Source organism: Sinocyclocheilus anshuiensis, unplaced genomic scaffold (genome assembly GCF_001515605.1).
Source record: "Sinocyclocheilus anshuiensis isolate Anshui unplaced genomic scaffold, SAMN03320099.WGS_v1.1 scaffold461, whole genome shotgun sequence".
In the NCBI taxonomy this organism is placed as follows: domain Eukaryota; kingdom Metazoa; phylum Chordata; class Actinopteri; order Cypriniformes; family Cyprinidae; genus Sinocyclocheilus; species Sinocyclocheilus anshuiensis.
In genome coordinates this window covers 1,138,699-1,163,871 of record NW_015541005.1, presented here as the reverse complement: position 1 = coordinate 1,163,871, position 25,173 = coordinate 1,138,699, and the positions used below count along the sequence as shown (strand labels likewise).

Below are 25,173 nucleotides of genomic sequence, written 5' to 3'. Positions count from 1 at the left end.
TCTATCTATCTATCTATCTATCTATCTATCAGTATGTATCTCTCTATCTATCTCTATGTCTCTATCTATCTATCTATCTATCTATCTATCAGTCTGTCTCTATCTATCTATCTATCTATCTATCAACTTATGTAAAGAGTGCATAAAAATGAACAAATGTTACCATACAAAAAAACAAAAACTATACGAGGTACAGGCCTATTACTCAAACAAAATCTGATAAAATAACTGACCAATTTTGTCCAGATTTAATATGCTTGGCAACATCATACAAGGGCATCTCAAATTTATAGGCCAAATGTTTAGCATAATTTGAATTAATAATTTATAACTTCACATTTAACAGTGTAGATATATTAGCCTTATATTAAGATATTTATTCATTTTATAAAATTGCATTTAAGGAACGTTTAAAATTTCAACATTCAACGTTTCGGCGTAAAAGCGCAGTTGTTTGCAGCAAAGCAAGGCAAGGTAAGTTTATTTATATAGCACATTTCATACACAATTGTAATTCAAAGTGCTTTACATAAAATGAATAAAAAAAAACTTAAAATAAACTAAAATTGATTTAAAATGAATTAAAACAGTTAAGAATAGAAAAAGATTATACATAAAATACAGTGCAATCAGTTCGGACGAAGCACAGTGCTCATTCACTAAATGCACAGCTAAACAGATGAGTTTTGAGTCTGGATTTAAATGTGGCTAATGTTTTAGCACATCTGATCTCTTCTGGAAGCTGATTCCAACTGTGGGCAGCATAATAGCTAAAAGCGGACTCCCCTTGTTTTGTGTAGGCATTGGTTTAACTAAGAAACGTCGAAAAGCACTTCGAGGAATTTACAGACTTGTTGAGACAAAGATCGTGTCATAAGTTTTAGCAGATGAGTTTGTGCAGAAGGCATGTTTAGGAGCTCAAAGTTAGTAGTGCAGATACCTGCTGAGACGCTGCACACTGGAATGCGGAGAAAGCACAGGACTACACTGACACTGCTCGGTCTTTCTTCATTTTCATGAGTTTTCACGCAGCCAGTCATTAATATCCCGATACGAGTGATACGACACATGGTTGTACTGAAAAGTTTGATTACACAATATCAGACTGACGATGCTAATGTTGCAGTCGTTTGCTTTGCAGCACACGTGCAACAACAGAGATCACTTTCAAACTTACTCATACATGTCCTGTGATACTTGAACCCTGTTATATTTTATTATACATAATTTCGCTATTATTAATAATTTGACATTCATTTGCAAGTAGCTACAAACATAAATGGCGACGTTTCCAAAACCGTACATCAATTTTAAGTACACTTGTGTGGTGTTTGTCAGAGCAGCTGTGTGTTAGTGTGAGGCGTTGAGTTGTGATTGGTAAACTTGATTTCCTGGTACACACATGATCTGAGCACTCTTGAATATCCGCATCTACAGTTCTGCAAGACGAGACTAGGCGGTAAGACACTTTTACTTTACTTTATCACTTTAGTAACTCTCTAACTTTGTTTGCAGTGTTAGAAACCGCTTTCGCTGCAGAGAAGTGATGCAAAACAATACAAAAATGCATGCTGATTAAATTTTAATCAAGTAAGGATTATATATGTTATCTTTATGTTTATGGTTTTCATTTTCTGATTAATTGTGAAACGGTATCACTAAACTAGGAGGTTTGGAGTAACTTGCAGATTTCTCAGATTTATTAAGATATTTAATAAATATTATTTATTATAAGTCAAAAATTATATATATGTGTGTATATATATATATATATATATATATATATGGCTTTGAAGATAATTTGGTTAATTAATTAACTCATTGATTAAAAGACAGTATTAGGCCCATCCTCTCATGTTCAATGTACTTTTTTGGTAAAGTCGTATGCAACCACATCCTCTTTTAACGGCAAGACCAAACTAAGATCCTGTTCTGACTGTCTCCCGTGACACCACAGACACCTTACTGACATCCTTTATCACTTTAGAAGTATAAATATGAATGAACAAATATGTAATGGTAATAAAATTGAGCAGAATGAGCAAATCAACATACTTGTATGTTTGCTATTTAAGGGATAATGTACAGACAGTCTGACATTATCACAAAAAAAAAAAGTTTATTTTGGAATTATGACCAATTGGCTGTACATTATCCTACTTTTTGTGCTGCATGGACATGAAACATATTTTATTAGCTTGTGGTCATTGTTCTGAAATATTTAAGTGCTGAAAGAGTTAAATTTACCAATCACAATAAAGTATTCCATATTTGTTTTTTTTTACAATATTTGCCCTATTTTATTGCATTTAAATTGTCATAAATATCTCTTGGCATTTAAAGTGATGGTGTATCACTCTTGCTCACTCTCATTCAATCATTTGTCTTATCATTCAGTAGCACTAACTGTCTCACAATGTCCTTGCTCTAAAAAAATCAATCTTTTACACATAAGCAGTGCTTTATATGATGGTGTTGTTCATGTCTTTATAGCCAAACTGGTATGCTTTCATCAGCTCGAGAAAGTCTACTGCTATTTTATTGCAGCCTCGAGAGAATTCGGATATGACACGCTTTTTTTCTGAAAGCTCATTTTGCATTGACATGGTTTAGGGGGCTGTAAAATGATTGGAAAATTCCCGCAGTGCTTTTTAGCCTCATATTGATGAGTGCAGTAGATGACATACGTCATGGTGCATCACCGAGTTGATAAATAGCCTATAAAAGCTAGCGTGGAAATGATTTTCATAGCAATGAAAAAAAACTTGTCGTTCTATCTGAAGAGCTAACCCTGTTTTTCCACACAAATAAACGAGTTTCTGCAGCCCCCAACGCCAGTCACTGGAGAAGCAGCCAAAAATATCACAATGTCTGAGAGATCCGTAAAAGGGAAGGTGTGTGTATTAACTGGCAGACCTCGATAAACAAGATCTCTGTCTATTGATGAAGACAGCCCTTTCACTTCCTTCTCGAGATGTGTTGTTCAGGCCTAGGCTTGTGCAGAACTTCCTGAGTGCAACAGAGCTGCTGGATTCAGAACAAGCCTCAAGAGGAACCGTTCAGAACTACGCCAATGTGCTTCTGTGTTTAAATTTATTTGACTTTCAGACCCAATTTGTGAGCACATTTAGACAATTTGTGACAAGCTCCATATTGCCGAGAGTGTGCCACTGATCTACACCAACTGTGGTTGAAATGAGAGGCCTACTCATGTTACTTCCTGTTTGTGCAACAGTTTCCAGTCATGCAGATCATAAGAGATCTTATTTTGTCAAAAGTGTGCATGTGTGACTTCATGGTTAGTCGTTTTAGATTTTTTCTATTTTTTTTTTTACTCCTAGTAGGTTGAGGCAGCCCCTCAAGAAGTTTTTTGATGTGTTGACAGGGGCAGTGTTGAAAATCACAGGCTGCTCAGATACCAGCAGACTGGTGCTCTCAGCTTAGTGTAGTTTGATAGATCTGTTATGTAAGCTGTCAAAGTTCTTTTCGGAGCTGCTTGATGTGATTGTGAAGGACTGTCAAGTCAGTCTGAATTCAACTCCCATTTTGTGCTAGCGGACCCCAGTGTGAACCTTAAACAATTGGAAAGAATAACCACAATTGAAGTCTCTTTAATATCTAATTTAAGTCAGTTTAAATTGAGAGCAAACAGAGGCTTATGCTAAGTTGAGACAAAAATACCTTTTTTAATCACAAATTCACACATTCTGCTTAAATTTCAAAAATACGAAAGTTTTCAGTTAAGAGTAAGACATTTTAGAATGAACACAACATTTATCATTAAATTCTTTAAATTATAAGGGCTGTTTTGGGGTGTACTAGAGGAGCTCTTCCCATCCTAGCGCAGCTTCTCTTATCATTGTATAAATGTTTGAATTAAACTAAAATTCAGGAATTTTAAAATAACTATTGGGGCTTGAATGTTATCGAATGCTTGGCACTTCAGTCTCATGTCCCCTTTCCACAGACATGTCAATCTGCACATGTCTGGTTTTCATGCACAAGAATGAAAAATTAACTTCTGAACATGTTCTAGGATTATGATTTTTATAAGTACATGTAATTCATAAAATGACTGGATGAGCCACAATTCATAAAGACTGACTGGATGAGCCATAATAATTTCCGCACATTAAATATCATTGCACCAAACTGCAATTGTCTGTGACAAATAAAATAAAATTAGAATTTAAAGGCTCTTTCACACAAAGAATGATAACTGTACAATAAATTTATTAGCATCAACATCAATGCATTGTAATAGTGCTGGGTGGCTTAACCACAATTTTTTATCAAAATATATATATATATATATTTCGGATTCTGCTTTTATGGTTTATCATGGTTTGTCCCTGACTCTGCCTTTATATGAATCAGATTGCATGAAACAGTTGCAGAACCACTGCATTTTAATCACGAGCCAAACAAACATACTCCAGTATAGTATGATTAGTTTTTAATGTAAATTAGATTGTATAATTTCCAAATTTAAAGCAATAACAGAATGGTCTGACCTTAGCTTTGAGAAATTATGCTAAATAAAACATTTCTGCATGAACAGAAACAGCAGACGGGCTGAATGAAAGTGCAAATTCACTCTCAGACAGCAGGTGGCACTTATGGCACAGCAGCCATAGACCGTTTCCTTGGATACTGCTGTAAACAAAGCAGCACTGTGAAAATACCATCTAAACTTTTCTGAAGACAGTCAGTTTCCCTCAGAGATACATTCATATGAACTCCCACCCCCAGTTCAGTATTTCTTCCAATATTTCGCACATGGTGAAATGAGTTTGCTCTGCCTGCTACAGTATTTTCTCCTCTTTGCATTCGACTTCAGCATCTCTGGCTTCTGTTCACAGCCGTTTACAGTTAGTTTATTTGCCCAGTTAAAGAATTAGTTATGTGTTATTAATAGTTCTCTAACCATTAGTCAGAAGTGTATGCAGTCAACAGGGATCTCATCTCAATTCACTACGCTGTCTACGTTGCTTAGCCACTTGTACCGGTATGCCTTTTTTTTTTTTTATTCATTCTGTGTGCGTAATTCAAACCTGTGTATCGTTTGAACCGGTATATCACCCAGCACTATTTTGTAATGTTCAGTTTATTATAAGCGCGTGCTTCAGTTTTGTCGTCTGCAGCATTATCAGAATCAGAATCAGAATGAGCTCGCTTCCCCTGTCTGCGTGTCCTGAAGCGTTTGATCAGCACCGCAGCTCCCCCGACTACAATGTCCAGCAAAACATCAGAATAATCGAAAACCGGTGAAATATCGGGTGGTGTGTACTGTCCAGCAATTCGTCTCTGGTGAAACTGATTGCAGGGATATAACTAAAGACAGGACAAACTAACAAAAACATAAAAACAACTGCGGAGCATGCCATGGAGGCAGCCATCAGCGTCGGCGCCATCGCAAGCCGACGCTGATGCTTAAATGCTTGATTTATTTAATTGACCCTTCGCAGGGAGCTTGATTGACAGGCGATTTGACCAATAATAATGCAGAATCCGCCATTTTGTCTGACAAACAAATCAGACAGGAGAGTAGAAAAATAATGTGTACTGACGTCTTTCTGCGATTGAAACAAGATACCTTCTCGTGTTCGTTCATGTTTATTTCATGCTAAAACTAGTAAAAAGGAAGAGATGATCGGTTCACCTGCCATTTGAACGGAGGTGCTACAGTGATCTGAAACATTAAAGAGCCACAAAATGGTATTTATTGTTTTGCTCCACTCTGTCTTGTCTGTTGACGCATTGTTAGTTTCCTCTTTGCTCCACTATGCATTTTTCACTGTGAGAGCGGCATGGCTTTTTGGACATAACAGTAACTAAAGGGGGCGGGTCTTTGCGAAGGGTCATTTGTGTGGATTCTGATTGGTTGTCAAAGTTTTTATTGTTCATCAGATCGAAAAAAAATGTTTTAAAGTGATTCCAACTGCGCTTCGTTATCATTATAGACTTCCTTATTCTCAGAGAATTAGAATGATTATTAACTTTATATTTATTTTCGTTATAGGTATAGTCCTTGATGTAAATGGGCCTTAAATCAAACTTTTTTTAACCTTGTTGTCATTTATCAAATTGCTGTGTTCTGAGTTCAATAATAAACCCACACGTAACTGTTTATTACAGTGACAACAGATTTACAACAGTTAAGGGTGTTTCACTTAGCGTCATCCCTAAAAACATCCTTTTCACTTAGAAAATTCACCGTAACACACTGCCTTCATGGCTCATTGCTTCATTATACTAAAATATACATGCCACCTCCGATGCAATCTGTTGTGTCTTTACCAAGTTGACACATGAGATCATGTGCTGTTTGCACCCTATCTTTGCACCAGACATGCAGAGAAATGCCGTAATGGGTCGGCGCACATAAACTCTTTCCTCACAAGTCTCTTGAAAAAGGGTTTGGCAATGCAGCACCACTCAGCAAGACGCTACCAATGGCAGAGCATCAAGGCCGCGTGAAATGCAGCGGCACGCCCAGTGTAACCTCCGACAGGTTCCTCTGACAGGTTGATGACCCCTGAGAGAGATGACAGAGCGACGTGCTGGAGAACTGCAAACTGATAGAAAGTCATCTTCGACTAGAGGAGAAAAAAACAATCCACCCAGCATGTTGCCCCTGAAGGAAAGAGCGAGAGAGAGAGAGAGAAGGGGAGATAAAAGGGGAAACAATATGATAGTTGATATAAAACGGGGGATGGTAGGAATAATAAGTGTCTCTAGAGAGCTGGAATGTGAAGACCGAGAAATAGAAGTGGGAATAAAGAGAACAGAGGGGCAAAGGAACTGTGTTTGTGTGCATGTGTGTGAGGAAGAGGATGAGATCATCGCAGTCTCCTGTCTAATGAGTGATGGGGTTGGGAGGTGTGCTGAACTGAGGCGGAGGGTTTGCTTCTCATGCCGGTGGAATCAATAGCGTCTGCAGACCGGAATACCGTTCCCACATTACTGCCTCATTGCCAACACTTCAGCCACGGCTCTTCTTCCAGCACAGATTACACTCAGATCGTGCATTGTGCATTTGTTCACTCCCTTACTTTCTTTCTCCATCTCTCACGTTCTGTCTCTCTACTATCTCTCTCCCCCCTCTCTCTCTCTAACTCGCTCTCTCTCTAGCCAACCCACACCCAGTGATTCTGTATCTTGGTTTTTTTGTGGTGGTAGGAGGGATGCTGCTGTGAATTCTTCTTTGAATGTGTTTTAGACACATTTTTTTCTATACCACAGGAGGTGTGCTTTCTGGAATTTTTTGGGAGTAATATTTTTTGGGAAACCTTGTTGAAAAGAGCTTACAATGTTGGGCTTGGATGTTTGTGAATTTGGTGGACAGTTTCTTGAACTGCTCTGGTTAACAGTTTGCTACAGAGGTGAGGATGCATTTACGTTATCTATTATGAGATAAACATTTTGAAAAGTGAAATTATATAAAAAAAATGACTAAACATACTAAAATTAACTTGAAGGTGTGCATTTGGAATGCTCTTTAAACTCCACAAAAAGACCTCAGATGATCTGCCAGTTTAATAGACCATCCCTAAACCTTCAGCTAAAGTAGTTCGAAGCTTATTATGCATGGTATTTAGTAGTTGCAATGTATCATAAAACCTATTTACAATTCAAATAGATCTTTAAAATCAAGTAGAAAGTCATATATGTGATCATTTCGTGAGATGACTTCCTCTGTGGATGTAGACATTTTTATTGTTGGCATGTGATGCAGTTAAAACAAGCAAAGGTGGATTGATCAATATGTATTGATCAATCTGTTGTTGCACTCACAACATTGCTTTGTGTGTGTGATCATCATGTTTCTTGTAATTACATGTCACAGATGTTGTTGATTTCTGTGGATGTAGACATTTTTATTGTTGGCATGTGATGCAGTTAAAACAAGCAAAGGTGGATTGATCAATATGTATTGATCAATCTGTTGTTGCACTCACAACATTGCATTGTTTCTTGTAATTACATGTCACAGATGTTGTTGATTCAGGGCTTCACTCTGCAGAGCTTCTGATTACTGACACCAATCCAGTGTTTCTCACTCCCAATTTACCTCTTTATCAGTGTCTTCCACTCCCTTAGTGTCTCCATTTCACTTTGATATCTAGGAAGTAATGATGTGTGACAAATGAACACCTGTCTTTATGTGTAAAGTGAAGGGTAAATGTACATATGTGTGCTTTTGATATCTGAGATTCCTATAGAGCGTGGGTTCACTGTAAGCATTCCCATTAATCTCAATGGCAGTTGCTTGGATGACGCAGGACTCCCCTATATGATTTTGTGCACGGATGTTCAGTTTTGCTGGTGTTTTGAGCAAGTTACCTGACTAACTGTTCTGTGGACAGGGAAATATGTAAATATGAAATAAATGTAACTCTTTAAAGCACCCTTAAAAACTATTTTATTATAATATACTATAATTAAATATTTAGGAAAATTTTTTGCAACCGAATGGTGTAGTTAAAACATCTTCCAAGAGGAGTTAATTGGTCCATGCTAACCAACTAATCGCAACCCGATTCACAATAATTTTTTTTTTTTGAATTTCGTATGAATTTGTAATTCTTATGAAAATGTGTGATTTTTAGTAAAAAAAATTAAAATAAGCATGAACCTGCACCTAAACCTAACCTTAGTGGGGCAGGTGAATTGTCACAAGACTGTTGACGAAACCTAGATCTCTTGTATCTGACTCAAATCTGTTCGCTTTTTGTAGTTTGAATAGCAAAACAACACATGAAATCCAAAGTTTACAAACCTGATTCATATCAAATTCAGTGTGAAGTCTGATCAAACGCTGATATTTTGGAATGTCTTAAGCGAAATTAACATGCAAAAATGGTCCATTATCTATTGTCAATAGTGTAAAGATGCATTAAGCACAGAAGTCACTTTCAAACCAAGAGGATTTCTGTTGGTCAGCATGGTAAATTTGCCCGACTAACTTGAACGAAACCTGTGTGGTGAACCTTTTTCGCCTTCACACAAATCTCCTGATTGTGTGGATTTCTTTTGTAATACTGGATTTCGCTTTTGAAATTTTGCCAATCAATAGCAAATGTGACCACACCTTCATATTGATACTTCGGATATTGACAACACTGTATACACTGTGTATACTGTATATACAGTGCAGATAATTCAGTCCTCAAGATTGGATTTGAAAACTGAACTGGATTTGTGTGGCAGAGTAGTGTGAAGCAGGGTGATCCCAGTCAAGTCAATGGTGTTTAGAAAAGGCTCACAAAACCAGGCTCCAAAGGACTGACCGGTGCATGGGTTTCTCAGCTCGGTCTCTGCTGGACTGCAGGTGCTGACATGCTAAGACCCCCTGTGACCCGGCAGAGCAGCATCACGACTCAATGAGCCTCAACTGCTGCTGTGCTGTGATGGATGGCTGCACGTCAGAGACCTGACACATGTTTAAAGGAGTAAATCAATTAGATTGCATGTAGGAGAGATTTCAAAAAGCTGATGTGTTTGTGCACCCTGTAGAGAAAGGCCATATGAATGAGGAAGATCACATGCATCATTTCCCTTCCCTTCATGCTGTCAGGTGTTCAGCTGGTTTCTCAAATTACAGCTGCTATCAGATTAACAATCCTGAGAATTTACATGTCACTTAGTCCCCAACTTCTACATGTACTAGTACTCTTTTTAATATTTTTGGTACCTGTTTTTCTTTTCTTTTTGAATATATGTAATTATCTAAATTACGTGTTATGAGAATAGTTTATAAATCTGTCTTTCTGTGGTTTTCAGCCAAAATAAATGCTCTGTAGTTCAAAGATTAAAAGCAAAGAAATCATATGATTTATTAAATTTCTCAATTTGTATTATTACAATTGTAATATTTCTTATTTTGTTTAATATTTATTTGAAATATTATATTTTATTTGAGTAATAATAATATAAAATAATATTAATAATTTTTAATTTATAGTCATATTGATATATAATCAAATTCAAATATAAGCCAAATTGTGCAGCCCCTACAAACAGGCACAGCAAACCTGGAGCTTATTTTAAAAAATGCATTTCAAATTGCACAATTTTTACCAGAAAAAAAAATATAAAATTAGCTTTTTAAAAATTTTGTCTGGGCCTGTTTTACTTGTTGAATTTCCTCTCATTTTTCTTTGGCATCATCTTGTGAATAAGTGTATTCCTGCTGCGTTGTTTCAATACATTACAACCGAAACCTTCTGTGACAGTGTCAAATGGCTTGCAGGGTTTTGTCTATGAATATTTGTGTAGATTTCTGGCCTGCTGTGGTTTGTGATGTTTCTGACTTACAGGATCAGGGTTTACAGATATGCATCACTCTCGACTTTGCTTTCAGTTAGCAGAGAGGCTGCACTTTGTCACTCAGTTAGCAGAGAAGCTGCACGGCTTCAAAGTAGTTGAGAAAGTGGAGTATTGTGAGGGTTGCAGAGTAGCTGAAAGTGTTAATGTACAGGGAGAATTTAGTTACACCAGCCGCTGAGCTGGCTTCCATCTTAGAGCAAACTGTGACCATAAATTCAGACAAGATATTCATACAAAAAATATTTACTATAACACGCCGTACTTTGACACATAATTGAGTGAACAACAGAGTCAGTGTTCTTGTGGTCCTTATTTGACATTTTTAACGCCTGAGGGGTTTATTGCCCTTTGCAAGGGTCTTACATTAATGCTAGTCTAAAAAGAGTAAGGTTTGTGCGGTCTTCAGAAACCCTAGTGGGCCTTCCATTCATCTGCTGAAAGTCCAATGAATATTTGGGTGTACAGCTGTTGTGTGTTGAGTATGAGAGACTGCAGTTTGTCAGTGCTGTTTGCTCGTTCGCACTCCATCTCATTAGCTGTGCACTGAAACCTGCAGCACGCCATCAGACAAAAACCAGCATGCTATCCATCACAATCTAGCCAGGCATTTAACTGCTTCTACTGATCAAAGCGGACCAAAGCATGTTGCCTTTGAAGCTCGAGATGCTGCGCCTCACATATTTCACTCAGAAATTATATCTCCGGAGGGTGGGGAAAGCTAATTAAAAAAGCTTGTCAGATTCTTCAAAGTATTATTATTGCTATTTAACACAGCTGAGCAAGGGTAATAACTGTCATTCTTCTCTTTGCTAATATAAATGAGCTCTCACTAGTGGCCACTGCCAGAATGGGAGCCTCTAGTGTTTTTTAGAGCAGTGCTTTTCAATTGGTGGGTCGCGATATAAAAATGGCTGCTGGTCTGATCTGATAGGATCGTGGACAAGAGGGGAAAAATCCTAGATGCTAAAAATATGATTGTGCATAGTTAGGATAACAAAATAAATACCTTGTTGGCAGAGGCTATTTACACTAATTCCATGCACCAACATGGATGGGCTAGACAACATTACAAAAGATGGCCAAATAATAACTTCAGTGGCGGTAAATTGCGTAGAGTAGACGGTAAATCGCGTAGAGTTAGTGTTTTGACGCGATCGACCCGAGACCTTTGGCTGAACTCGTTGTTCTCCATTTTCACAATAGAAATGAAAGAAATAACCGAAAAGTTGAAAATAAAGTATCGGGTAAGGTAAGTGTATGTTTTATAATGCACTACAGTACTTGCCAATATTTGCAAAAAGTAGTATAAATAGCAGAAAATTCTGCTATTTTTATATAGTGTAAATAAAATCTATTGCTATTTGCAATTAGTGTAAATAGCATATATCGATAAGAAAATATGCTATTTTCACTTAGTGTAGGCTAAATAGCATCTAATTGCTATTTACACTTAGTGCAAATTGGCGCTGCCAAATAAATAGGCTTTATTTATTTATTTATTTACTTTTTTGCTGAGAGCATGAAACCATAACATTTTTGCCATTATCAATTTTCTGTATCATTGTCTCAATAATTTGTCCCAATAATAATATTGTCAATCCTGTGTGGTAATATTAATTAATTTCCATGTCTGATTTAAGGGCATTTTGTACATTACAGATACAGATAAATTAAACAACTTTGTCACTATATAATTTGGGTCCTGAAGCAAAACCATTTGAGAACCAAAAATTCAAGGTATTTTAGGAGATGTTCTTTTTTATGACTTTTTTTTTTTACTCTTTTAGTCACATTATGAACAATTACAACTGATTAGATGTTAACTTGTGCACATTGAGAGGAGAACAGTGATGTTTACTGCTTTAATGTGCAATATTAATATGTATCACATTGCAGTTTTGAGATGCCATCATCATTATGCTGAAAACATGCCCTGAAATGCCATGAAAATGTATCTATAATCATCCCTAATGCAGTCCCTCACTACATAGTTAATTTTGCTTGTAATTTACAGTGAGAATCTTGGCATTAGCTCGTGGATATGCTTTAAATTGCCCAATTAGTCCAGTCATGTATTCAGTGTGACCAGGCCTCCCTGTAGTGAATCTCGACTCAGGGGATTTGATTTGTGTGTTCGGTGTGTGAGATATTTAACTGGTGTGCATTTTTTAGCAATATTTAAGCTATAATTGCACAGGGATAATTAACTAAATAGCCCTATTATGCACAGGATATTGGTCCAAAGGACTCCAGTGTGCAAAGCGTGGCCACACTTGAGTAAAATGTCACAACACTGCAGTCCGTTCAGGCGTTTCCATTTTGCACAAGAGTCGACTGTTGATTAATATGCCAAATTTCCCCTCTCACACTTCATTACCACGTTCATCTGTACACATTCAGATTGTTTATTTCTCACTAATTAGTAGGTTAATTGGCTCACATTGTCTTCTGGAGCTGGAGTATACCGTATGTCTCTGGAAATTGTGCATCTTCCTCATAAACTATACTCTGACCTACTTGTCCTTCCTCAAATTGTCTTCCTGGATAGAGTGGGCTTTTTCCGCAGGTTCAATTTATGTAGAGATACAGAATCCATTCCCACATTTTCCTACCTTTTTGTTGGAGGAAACTGGCTCCCCATTTTTATATACAGCAGCAGCATGTGAGTGTCATGGTCCTTGAGCTACTGCTATATAATGCAAAATGAGATGGTGGTATATTTTTATTAGATGGTATCAGTGAAAATCGCTCTTATAAAACTAATGGCGTATTAGAGAGTGACCCTCGTCCTTCCATTATTGCATTTGCCTTCACATTACAGCACTTAGGGTTTTTGTTCTCCTTTCATAATGTAAGGAAGGTTCATCATCACTCGTGATAATCATTGGGAAAGAGGACATATGCATGTTTCCATGGCTGCTGAGGCAGATTTGGCCTAGACAGCGTCGACACACAATACATAAAACCAGCCGGGGCATATAAAACATATAAACCTGGGTGGGGGTGCTTCTGTCTTTTTTCTTTGTTCATCCTCAGCTGTGTTCAGGAACATCTGTCCTCCAAGGAGCTTTGCTTGTTCTCACCCAGGCTAATGAAAGCGATGATGTCATGTTTCGGATGTTGTCACTTCCCATGAATTCGGTAAACGTTGGGGTCCAGTGACTGTTTTTAAAGTATTCAAGCCACATATCCCATATTTTTTTGTTGTGAGAACTATAAGATATTCTTGATAAACTATTATCTAACGTAAAATTAATCTATAGGGTGAAAACTAGCTAGTTTTAAATGCATCAAATATGTGTCCCTCCCCTGAAAATGGTGGCTTTTGCCTCGCCTTACCTCAGATCTTTAAATTCCAAACTGTATCCATTACTTAAAATCATAATTGTGACATAATCTGTTGGTTTTATATTCAGCACATTTTAGTAAAACATATTTTAAATGTATTTTAATTACTAACAATATTATTATGCTATTATTGATTGATTTACCCCCGGTTTCACAGACAAGGCTTAAACCTAGTCCTAGACTAAAATGTAAGTCTGAGCTGTGTCAGCTGAAAGAAACTTGCTCTGACTGATCTTAAAATATATCAGTGCCTTTGTTTTGTCTTAAGATGACGTGACGTGACATGTGGCCAAGTATGGTGACCCATACTTGGAATTAGTGCGCTGCATTTAACTCATCCAAAGTGTACACACACAGCAGTGAACACACACACACCCAGAGCAGTGGGCAGCCATTTTTTGCTGCAGCGCCCGGGGAGCAGTTGGGGGTTCGGTGCCTTGCTCAAGGGCACCTCAGTCGTGGTATTTAAGGTGGGAGAGAGCGCTGTACATTCACTCCCCCCACCGACAATCCCTGCCAGTACGAGACTCGAACTCGCAACCTTTGGGTTACAAGTCAGATTCTCTAACCATTAGGCAGGGACTGCACACCAGTAATGTGTTTTCTAAGGCATGTTTATGAAAAATTACTTAAATGTCCTAATTGAACTATGGCCTAATCCTGGCTTAGTCTAAGCCCTGTCTGTGAAACCAGGCCATAGTGTTTGTTAGTGAACGTTTGTTGCTAGAAAATTACAAAGTTGTCCAAATCCAGAATTAAAACTGTATTTACGCATGTCAGGCTTAGTTTCTAACAGGGTTGCAAAAACTGCACAACTGATGTAGAAAATAAAACCGCTCATATAATATTGAGTTTGACCTCCTAAGGTTGGCAATTAATAATTTGTGAAGGTTAAGAGTTTGAGGCCCCATTTTGTACCCTATTTGTGCAGTATATTTCTGTACAACACTTACACAAGACTGCTTCTCTAGGGGAGTTCTGTGGACATTACAGTACAGCTCTCTTAATTCACATGACAAATTGTTGTCCCTGTTCTTGGCCTTCTGCATGGAGAGCAGTTTTCTAGGTCTTTATTTTCCTCTTTTTCTCTGAGGAGTAATACCTCAGCTGTCTGCTTGCCGAGTCTCCGTTGGGGGTTTGGTGCCTTGCTCAAGGGCACCTCAGTCGTGGTATTGAAGGTGGGAGAGAGCGCTGTACATCCCCCCCCCCCACCGACAATCCCTGCCAGTACGAGACTCGAACTCGCAACCTTTGGGTTACAAGTCAGATTCTCTAACCATTAGGCCACGACTTCCCCCAGACAACAGGCCCGTGCAGGGACTGCACACCAGTAATGTGTTTTCTAAGGCATGTTTATGAAAAATTACTTAAATGTCCTAATTGAACTATGGCCTAATCCTGGCTTAGTCTAAGCCCTGTCTGTGAAACCAGGCCATAGTGTTTGTTAGTGAACGTTTGTTGCTAGAAAATTACAAAGTTGTCCAAATCCAGAATTAAAACTGTATTTACGCATGTCAGGCTTAGTTTCTAACAGGGTTGCAAAAACTGCACAACTGATGTAGAAAATAAAACCGCTCATATAATATTGAGTTTGACCTCCTAAGGTTGGCAATTAATAATTTGTGAAGGTTAAGAGTTTGAGGCCCCATTTTGTACCCTATTTGTGCAGTATATTTCTGTACAACACTTACACAAGACTGCTTCTCTAGGGGAGTTCTGTGGACATTACAGTACAGCTCTCTTAATTCACATGACAAATTGTTGTCCCTGTTCTTGGCCTTCTGCATGGAGAGCAGTTTTCTAGGTCTTTATTTTCCTCTTTTTCTCTGAGGAGTAATACCTCAGCTGTCTGCTTGCCGAGTCTCCGGTAATTATTAGCTGTTACGCTGAAACGCAGTGTGTTGGTTGTGACAATAAAAACACGTTTTTCAATGTCTGACGTGGCTGAATTAATAAAAGCAATGATTTCTTTAAAGGGATTTGCTAAAACGAGACTGGCTCATTATAATTAAACAGGGACAGAAGATTCAGTTGCTTTTTTTGCTGTATGTATTATCAGACTGTGGGCATTTAGCTAGGAACCATCTCTCAAATGAGCTGAATAGAAATGAAATTATCAGTGTATTGCTCTGCGACGTGAGGATTACAACAAATTACTCTGAATATTAAAAGAGATAAATGTGCAAATCTGTTGTCTCTAACAGTGTTAGTGAATCTGAATTGGTTTGTGTTTCAGGCCTAAACAGTGTGTGAGAGGTAGAAAGATAACAGAAAATACATTCAGTCTGTCTTTTATTGCAGTTGAGTCTGTAGAACCATGAAAGAATCACATAGAACATCGCAAACCATATAGTTTAACGGCTCATAGATTTCACACTAGATTTTTACACTAATAGTTCAATATCTGGCCATTTTATGCTTTTACCAGACTCTACAAACTTGATCGTGACTAGCCTGCTGAAGCTCTTTTCAAAACCACTCCAGAAATATGGTCAAAAAGCTATAAAGTAATATTAAAAAGGCAAAATTCAAAATTCTAGTCGATTTTAATGCAAGTCAAGAACAGAAACAGAAACCATGAACTACACCTAAATTCAGAGGGAAATGGTAAATTATAAAAATGTTCAAGTCACAACCACAGCCCTAAAATAAGAATGTTGTTTGTTGTGAAATCGTGATAAGATTGATTTGTATGTGAAGATGCATAAGAATGTTCTCTTAAACATATTGAGATGCAACAGATGAATATTATTTTCCTTTCTAACGCCCTTCATCCCTGTTTTTCTCAGGCATAATGGCTGACAAAGATAAAGATGTGCCAGTGGTTGAGGATGAAGATGAGCCAGATCTGAACTACCAGCCTCCGGCTCAGAAGAGCCTGCAGGAGATCCAGGAACTGGACAAGGATGATGAAAGCCTGAACAAGTACAAGCAAACCCTCCTGGGTTCTGGACCTGTGGTGGCAGGTTAGTGTACCGTCACTAAAAACCAGGACAATATTTTTGAAACACGCCTACTGTATGTATGTGCACACTATTTATTATATATATATATTATACAGTTAGTTTTTTTTTTTGATTAAGAATACTTTTATTCAATAAGGATGCATTAAATTGATATAAAGTGGCAGTAAAGACATTTGTAATGTAACAAAAGTTTTGTATTTCACATAAATGTTGTTGTTTTTTTAAACTTTCTATATATCAAAGAATGCACAAAAAATGTATGATGGTTTCCACAAGAATATTAAGCAGGACAGCTGTTTTCAACATTGATGATAATAAAAACATGTTTTCTGAGCACCAAATCAGCATATAAGGATTAGACATTCTTGCTGAAAAGTCAACTTTGCAATCACAGAAATAAATGACATTTTAAAATATATTTGAATAGAAAAAAATTAAATTGCAATAATATTTTACTGCATTTTTACTGTATTTTTTTTAACAAATGCAGCCTTAGCACAAGAGATGTCAAACAAACAAACAAATACATAAATAAATAATTGCAAAAGAAATGTGCCAGTGAGCATTTGATAACATTTTTAGTGGATCACAGTCTCACCAAACAACAAAATGATTAGAATCTTACTGATATTTGACGCACATTTATAGAGGCGCACAAATAATGAATGTTTCAGAGTCTCATCTTCTGAAGATTGCATTGTCTTCATGTTTAAAGCTGTAACTCGGCTCTCCAGGGATGGCTCTCCCTTCTCCTCCTGCTGTCTAGACTGATTCAGTCCCCCCGGGGGACTCCAGTATTGGTTCAAAGCCCCCAAACAATATCCTCTTAACTCAGAGAAAGAAGGAGAAGGTGGCTATCACTTAGTCTGAAGAGCATGGCTTTGAACTGCTTTGTTGTTTAGAGAAACATGAAACATGAATTATAATTCCACTCACTGCGTAACGCTGGATAATTTGCACTTGATATTCTGTCCCGCTGTACAATGCATTAATTATAAGATCAGTTATTGTATTTCTCGCTCAGTTATTGAGTAAAATAGCTTTGTTTCTTTTCTGTTTCCCTTCATGAAGAATTGTTTCTGTGATATTATGATCAAAGCCCAGCAATCCTAATTTCTTTTACCACAGGGAAAATCCAAATATACACTTTAAATCCTTTAAGTGTGAACTGGAAATACTTGCTGATACAGTGTTGCTAAAGGCATAAAAGGCAGATTAATTTCCTCTTGACTCATAGGGGTTTAGAACGTTTGATTTAGATGCAATTTAATTTTCTGTTGCGAATCAATCAACTGTGGTAATTTATTTCCTCTTTTTTCATTCGAATGCAACTTGTGTGCCAAGGGTATTTACCTTGTGAGTCCTCTGATTCATAAATGATTCATCTTTGTTTTGTTGGTTATGGCTGGGTTAATAATAGCCTTCTTTCAATATGCTGGAATGGAAATGGCAGCTTGTGCTGGTGTTTTATAGCGTTTTGTGTTTCAGTGTAATGACCGAAAGATCTGCTTTCAGAGATCATCATGACTAGTCAGACCAAAAAGTACATCATCTTTTGTCTCTGAGGACTATGATACAAACCCTTTCTTATATCCTCATTTGCTATATTGTGTATGGAATGAAAATTGTGTCATAATTTGCTCACCCTTATCTCATTCCAAACCTGTATGTTAAGATTGGTGTTATTTTAGTCGTATTTATATATTTTTTTATTCAATCCAATTTAATTTAATTTTATTATCAGTTTTATCATTTTAATTTTTGGTTTAATCTTGCTTTTGTCATTTTTTTAAATATTAATCTTTAGTTTAATTTATTATTATTTCTTTTTTAGTTCATAAATGTATCCAGTTAGTACTTAGTTACCAAGACAACATTTCTAATTGTAATAATCTAATAATAATGAACAGTACATTATTAAAAAAAATTCTCCTTTTGCTCCACGGAGGAAAAAATATGGGTAAATGATAGCCGATTTTTCATTTTTGCTGAACTAACCCCCTCACTGGGACTGAAAACACTGGAAATATGAAGCAGGTTTGTCTTGACGTCCATTAATTTGCCATAAGATTTCCTGAGATATAATAGTGGGATTGTGCCAGGGTGATCAGTCATGTTTGGTGCGTGCGGTCCCCGGTGCACAGTTTAGCGAGTGAGCATGCCTGCGGCGGGTAGTGCCACTTGTAGCCATCAGCAGATGATTAACTGTAGTTCCCACTTTTAAAACCAGCCCACCCTGCATCAATAACACTGCATCAATGAGACCCGTCCAACAATTTGTTATGTGCAGTTTTACACCGCTAGCTCCCTCTTGGCAGTGCAGAAACAATCATTCAGTGGAACAGTAGAGTTAGGCGCCTAATTTAAGCTAGTCACCTGCCCCGCGTGCTTCACGGGACAACTTCTTCGAAGTATGGAAGTTCACACATCAAACCTTCACTCTCATATTGTTTCCCAGAGTTTTAAATGTCACTTTTTACATCACACTAGGCCATTGTATGCCTTCAGAAGACTTGAAATATAGCATATGAACCGCTTTTATAGTGCTTTTGTGGTGCTTTTTGGGTGTTCTTTTGTCCCTTTATGGAGCTTGACAGATATAGTCACAGTGCACTATTGTTGTATTCAGATTCCGAAATTCTCCTTTTAAGTTCCATTGAATAACAGCATACAGGTTTGGAATAACATGAGGGTGACTAAATAATGACTCAATTTTCGTTTTGAGGTGAGCTGTACCTTTAAGGGGTGGGGCAGCTGCAGCTCTATCACAGTTAAATGTGCTGAGGCTGCATGCTGGGGTCACTAACCTGCAGCAGCTCTGTGTCCACCTAAACCCTGACAGGTCCGATCTATTTCTGTAATGGGCGGCGCTCCTATGGACACAAGAAACTAGGGAGGGAATGCATGGCGGTTCATTAGCAACACTGACTGACAAGACGTTAAATGCCTCCTTATCTCATAACGAAGGTGATTATGTTTGTGAAAGACACCGTAGCTCTGTTCCATAACCTAGTGAGCTGCATTTTAAAGAAGCGTTGGTGCGTTCCTGATTCAAAGGCTGTTGCAAAAATAGGCAACTTAATTATGCTGCCTTTTAAGATGAATTTTCCCCCCCAAAGGGCACCATTGCAGAAAAGGCCATTACAGAATGTATAGCAACAAGTTCAGTGAAAAATCCGATCAAAGATTGCAGATAAATAATGAAAATGAATTTAATAATACTGAAAAAAAAAAAATTCTGTTCCTAAAAGTATTAATAAAAATAGTTCAGTGTTATTAAAAATGGTTCATTTAACCAATATTTTTGCTGTATAGTTTTATGCTTAAAGTATCTTCTAATTAGCTTAGCAATATGCTAATGTCATACTGTTGAAATCAGTTTTACCCAATATTTGTGTGTATTTTTTATATGTATTTTCTTGAGTAATTAATTGTCCCATTAGCTTAGCAACATGCTAACATCATACGGTTAAAATCTATTTTACCCAATATTTCTGCATAATTTTGAGTAATCAGAATTTCGTTCCATTAGCTTAGCACCATGCTAATATCAATCTCTATTGAAATCAGGTTTATCCAATATTTGTATTTTTATTAATTATTACACTCTAAAAAATGCCCTTTTTAACCCAGCTCTGGGTTATATTTAACCCAGCATTTTTTAGAGTGTAGACTACCATCCGTTAGCATAATAACATGCTCAATTGTCAATTATGAGTCATGTTTCCTGTGTGCTGTGTAGAGTGTTCAAAATCTATCCATGACCATTAGGATGCTGTCCGTGTTGGCTGTAGGAATTAAGTCAGCTCACTCGGTTTTGGAACACAGCTTTTCATAGACGACAGATGAAACAAAGGAAATGAGTGTGAATTGTATGGCTGGAGAGAGCTGTCTTTCCACAAACCTGAATTGATGATGTTCATGTGCACATATCTGAGATGATTAATGTGTCTTATTTACACACTGACTGGTCAGTTCATTGCAGGTGCACATGGTGGCCTTTTTTTCGCCTTCCCGTTTTCACTCAATTTAGTCTAGTCTAAGTGTCTTCCCTGTGGTCTGAGACACATGATGAATGTGTGGATGAATCGGCTTGGAAGATTGACTGGGCCAGTAATGCTGGATAGGCAGGATTCGCAAGAATGGACAGATTCTGGTGTTTTTCTCAGCCAGACTTGCAGTGCTACTGACAAGAATGATAACTCAAATTGTGCGGAAGATGTGCGCTATTACTGTTCTAAGCGATCAGGCTTGCAGTTTTTACCTGACAGACAATAAAATGGGCAAGAAAATCATGCAGACTTAAAATGAAGGAGAATCCTGAGTCATGTCAAAGGATTGAATAGGTTAAGGTTAGTTTCATTGTTTAGTCGTTTTACACATGTGGAGGTTTCCCACTTTAAGTGTCTTGATTGGTTACCTATAGTAAGCAGAATTTTTGTAGATGTGGAATTTTATTGTAATTTTTGTATTTATAATGCAGTGCCAGTGTACCTGTTACCGGGAGTGAAGTTTGTGCTTTACATCAAGGACCACAATGGAAATAAGTTTTGTTTTAAACTTTATTGTGTTATCCTTGACGAATAGAGTGTATTCACGACTTTTTTTGTCAAAATAAACAAACAAACAAAGGATCAGAAAACCTTTAAGATTTAAAGTAGGCACTTTTGACTTTTGCCAGTAGGCAACCATCTAGAAACACCCTAGCATTATATAGCACTGTGCTAAAATCGCTCAGAACACTTTAGCAACCACATACAACTGTTATTTAACCAGAAACTAAATTATTACATCCAGTAAACACTCACAATCGAACTGCTGAAATGAAATCAACATGCTAATGTCAAACTTATTGTTTTATTCACTACGGGAAAAAGGCTACTCTGATGAATAAGTTGGCTTATCCTACAGTACAGGTACCAAATGTAGAGCAGAATGTTTTTTCAGTTTCTCATCTGTTTTATTCATTGCATTGTAGATCCCAGCATTCCTAATGTTCAGGTGACCCGACTCACTCTGATGTGTGACCAGGCCCCTGGACCCATCACCATGGACCTGACAGGTGAGTCTCACCAGAACAATTATTCAACAAGTGCTTTATAATTCACGCATAATCCAGTTCACTTACAATGAGGACTGACTATCACTTAAAAATATAATTGACTTCAGATTAGGGCTGCACGATAAATCGCATGCGATATTTAACGCGCATCTTATCAGTAAAGCCAGTTCTGTAATCAGCGTCAGTGAACAACGGCTCTGTGTAGTTAATGCTGCTCAATGTGAAAGCACGCACGTGATGGAGATTTACCGCTGATTACAAAACCGGCTTTCTGACAAGATGCGCGTTAAATATCACATGTGATTTATCGTGCAGCCCTACTTCAGATTTATCAGATATACAAATACTGACTGTGACTGTGTTGTATTTGTTTTGCTTTAATAGATTATTTTGTATTATTTTACACAGAGTATTTTTAATATAATTAATTGTACTAAAGTAATACTACATTGGCCAGTGTTATTTTAGTACTACTTATATATTTAGTATTTAGAAATAGCTTTTATTTTTGTATTTTCAGTTTTCATGTTAATTTTAGTTAGTTTTAGTACATTTGTTTGTGATTTTGTCATTTGTTTTTACTTTAATAGATTATTTTTATTATTTTACACACAGTATTTTTAATATTATTAATTGTACTAAAGTAATACTACATTGACCAGTGTTATTTTAGCATTACTTATATACCATCTAGTATTAATTAATATTTTGAAATAGCATTTATTTTTGCATATGCAGTTTTCATTTTCATTTTGGTTAATGCTTTAGTAAATTTGTTATGTGATTTTGTCATTTGTTTTACTTTAATACAGTATTTTTTATTATTGTACACACAATATTTTTGATATTATTAATTGTACTAAAGTAATTGACCGGTGTTATTTTAGTATTGCATAATATACCATTTAGTATTTATTAATATTTTGAAATAGCTTTTGTTTTTGCATTTTCAGTTTCATCTTAATTTTGTCATTTTTAGTAGTTTTCTTTGTGTTTTTAGAAATATTTCTGTATAAGCTTTAATTTATTTTTATTTCAGTTTAGTTTTAGTAATTTTAGTACTTAAAATAATTTCATTTGGTTGCAAAGGCAGCATTTCTAATTTTAGTTTTTTCATCTAATGTGTATATTTTATTAAATTTCAGCTGTATTTCAAACAAAGAAATCAAATCAATTCAAATGAAAATGATTTGTAATAGTTCAGTTTTAGTTAACAATAACAACACTGACATTGACAGCCCTATTTCAAATCCATAGCATCCAGTTTGCATTATTTGCATGATTAGTATTCGCAGGATAATAGTCGTGTGGGTTGAGGTAAGTGGGTTGAATCTGCGGTCTCTATTGTCCACACAAAGGCTTCTGGTCAAGAGCTGGAAGGGCATGTGCTTAGTTGACACTATTGACAGAGGCGCAGCAGCTCTGCACTGCATTCTAATGCTTCACCTCCCCTGCCTTCAGAGGGATGATGTCATTCCTTCCCCTGCCAGCCAACATCACGCAAGCAGATCTGCAACACAAATCAACGTACACTGCTGCATGTAGCCACGTCCCGCCTCGATACACTGGAGGGGCCTGTCGGGTCTTTTGACGGTCAGAGCAGGTTTCTGCCGCCCTCCTTTGCCCTCAGCCGGTTCAACAGTGTGTTTCTCTCTTTAACAACGGGAGCACGGCAAAAGGGCACCTGGTTGCTAGGCAATGGGATGATTCTGGGCTGTTTAAGTCAGAGCTTTAAAGTAAGAAGAAGACCTTTTCAGATATAAAATCTGTAACTATCATTCACAGCGTAAAGAACCTATGCACCAGCACGTTTCCTCTTTTAGAACAAAACCAGAAGTGACTGCGGTTTGAGTTGGTACAGGAAGGCGTTGCCGTTCTAACATAGAGTACATTGTTGCGCTTTTGTGTGTGCACTTCCTGTTTAGCAACTTTTATTCTTAAATTATCTCTGCCCTGACAGAAGGGGAACAAAACACACTTCATTTCTTCATTGGCTCCCTGATGGCTGGATAGATGGTCAATTTAGCTAACCATGTAAGATAGTTTTTTTTTTTTTTTTTTAAGAAATTGGTGAACGTAAGATTCTTCCTTTAAAAAGTATTACTCCAAAAGTTTGAATGGTAGTAATTTTTTTAATAGGTTTTGCACTGAAATTCTGTGCTACAGCTATAAATTCACCTTAATCTTTACATATATAAAAAACTGTTTTTACTGTACAAGAAACTGCAGACAAACATCATGAAATCTCGCTCCATAGTCTGAGTTGTAAGCAGGAGCACATTAGCGATCTGTGATCCAGGAGTCCTGCTGTAAGTGACGGCCGAGCGTGGCACCTCACGGCGGGACGTCCGCTGGGATGGAACATGCTAACCAGACTGAGTTTTTGATGGATGTGGCTGGGCTGACACGCGGTGGAGGAGAAAGACTGTGAGAGTTAGTGGTGGATGAAGGTGGGGAGCAGAACCTGACTGCACTCCAGAAAAGCACTCAGCGTGACAGCAGAAGTTCTGCTCTGCTGACGTTCAGATTAGAGCAGCAGGAAGCCAGACCTTATCACGGCGCTCTTAATTGAATCCGAATAGTGAGTCCACATCTAAGCAGTTGAATATCTTGCGGTGTTTGTCGCATCCCTTCTGAGAGAAATGTGAATAAAGTACAGAGGATGCACTCTTAAAGGAATCGTTCACCCTAAAAATTTAAATGAGCTGAAAATGTAATCACCCTCAGGTCATCCAAAATATAGATGCCACCTATGTTCACCTATGTTCTTCATCAGAACAGATCTGGAGAAATTTTGCATTATCACTTGCTTGCCAGTGGATCCTCTGCAGTGAATGGGTGCCGTCAGAATGAGAGTCTGATAAAAACATCACAATAATTCACATGTAATCTTGTTCATTAATAATAATGTCTTGTGAAGCAAAAAGTTGCATGTTTGAAAGAAACAAATCCATCATTAAAGGGATAGTTCACTCAAAAATGAAAATCTTGTCATTAATTAATGTCGTTCCAAACCTGTAAGACCTTCGTTCATTTTCGGAACACAAATTAAGATATTATTAGATATATTACAATTAAGATATTTTTGATGAAATCCAAGAGCTTTCTGACCCTGCATAGACAGCAACACAACTACCATGTTGAAGGCCCAGAAAGGTAGTAAAGACATCATAAAATAGTCCATGTGACATCAGGGGTTCAACCATAATTTATTATTAAAGGGGTCATATGATGCGATTTCAAGTTTTCCTTTCTCTTTGGAGTGTTACAAGCTGATTGTGCATAGATAAGATCCCTGAAGTTGCAAAGACTAAAGTCTCAAAACCAAAGAGATATACTTTATCAAAGTTAAGACTCTGCCACGCCCCCCTAAAACGGCTCGTTCTAACACGCCCCCACATATCTACCTCACTATGTGGCAATATTTGCATAATGCCGCCCAAATGTTCACGCAAAGAAAGAAGG

The 25,173-nt window shown here is 37.2% G+C and overlaps 2 protein-coding genes across 3 annotated transcripts in view; one reads left to right on the top strand and one right to left on the bottom strand.

Annotated features, from left to right (window-relative positions):
- LOC107690252 (retinal cone rhodopsin-sensitive cGMP 3',5'-cyclic phosphodiesterase subunit gamma-like) overlaps positions 1-1,160 on the bottom strand; it is a 6,078-nt gene extending 4,918 nt beyond the window's left edge. Inside the window, exon 1 of the mRNA XM_016488517.1 lies at positions 941-1,160. The gene's annotated coding sequence lies outside the window, so the exon portion shown is untranslated. The remainder of the gene's footprint in view (positions 1-940) is intronic.
- Positions 1,161-1,217: 57 nt separating this feature from the next.
- The window catches only part of arhgdig (Rho GDP dissociation inhibitor (GDI) gamma), a 32,181-nt gene continuing 8,225 nt past the window's right edge, over positions 1,218-25,173 (top strand). Inside the window, exons 1-3 of one of the 2 annotated variants that reach the window (XM_016488515.1) lie at positions 1,218-1,459; positions 16,470-16,646; positions 21,625-21,708. In XM_016488515.1, the coding sequence (XP_016344001.1) occupies positions 16,475-16,646; positions 21,625-21,708 (256 nt within the window). In that variant the 5' untranslated portion in view covers positions 1,218-1,459; positions 16,470-16,474. Of the gene's footprint in view, positions 1,460-7,159; positions 7,386-16,469; positions 16,647-21,624; positions 21,709-25,173 lie in introns of those variants that run through there. The other variant, XM_016488514.1, reaches the window with a different exon arrangement.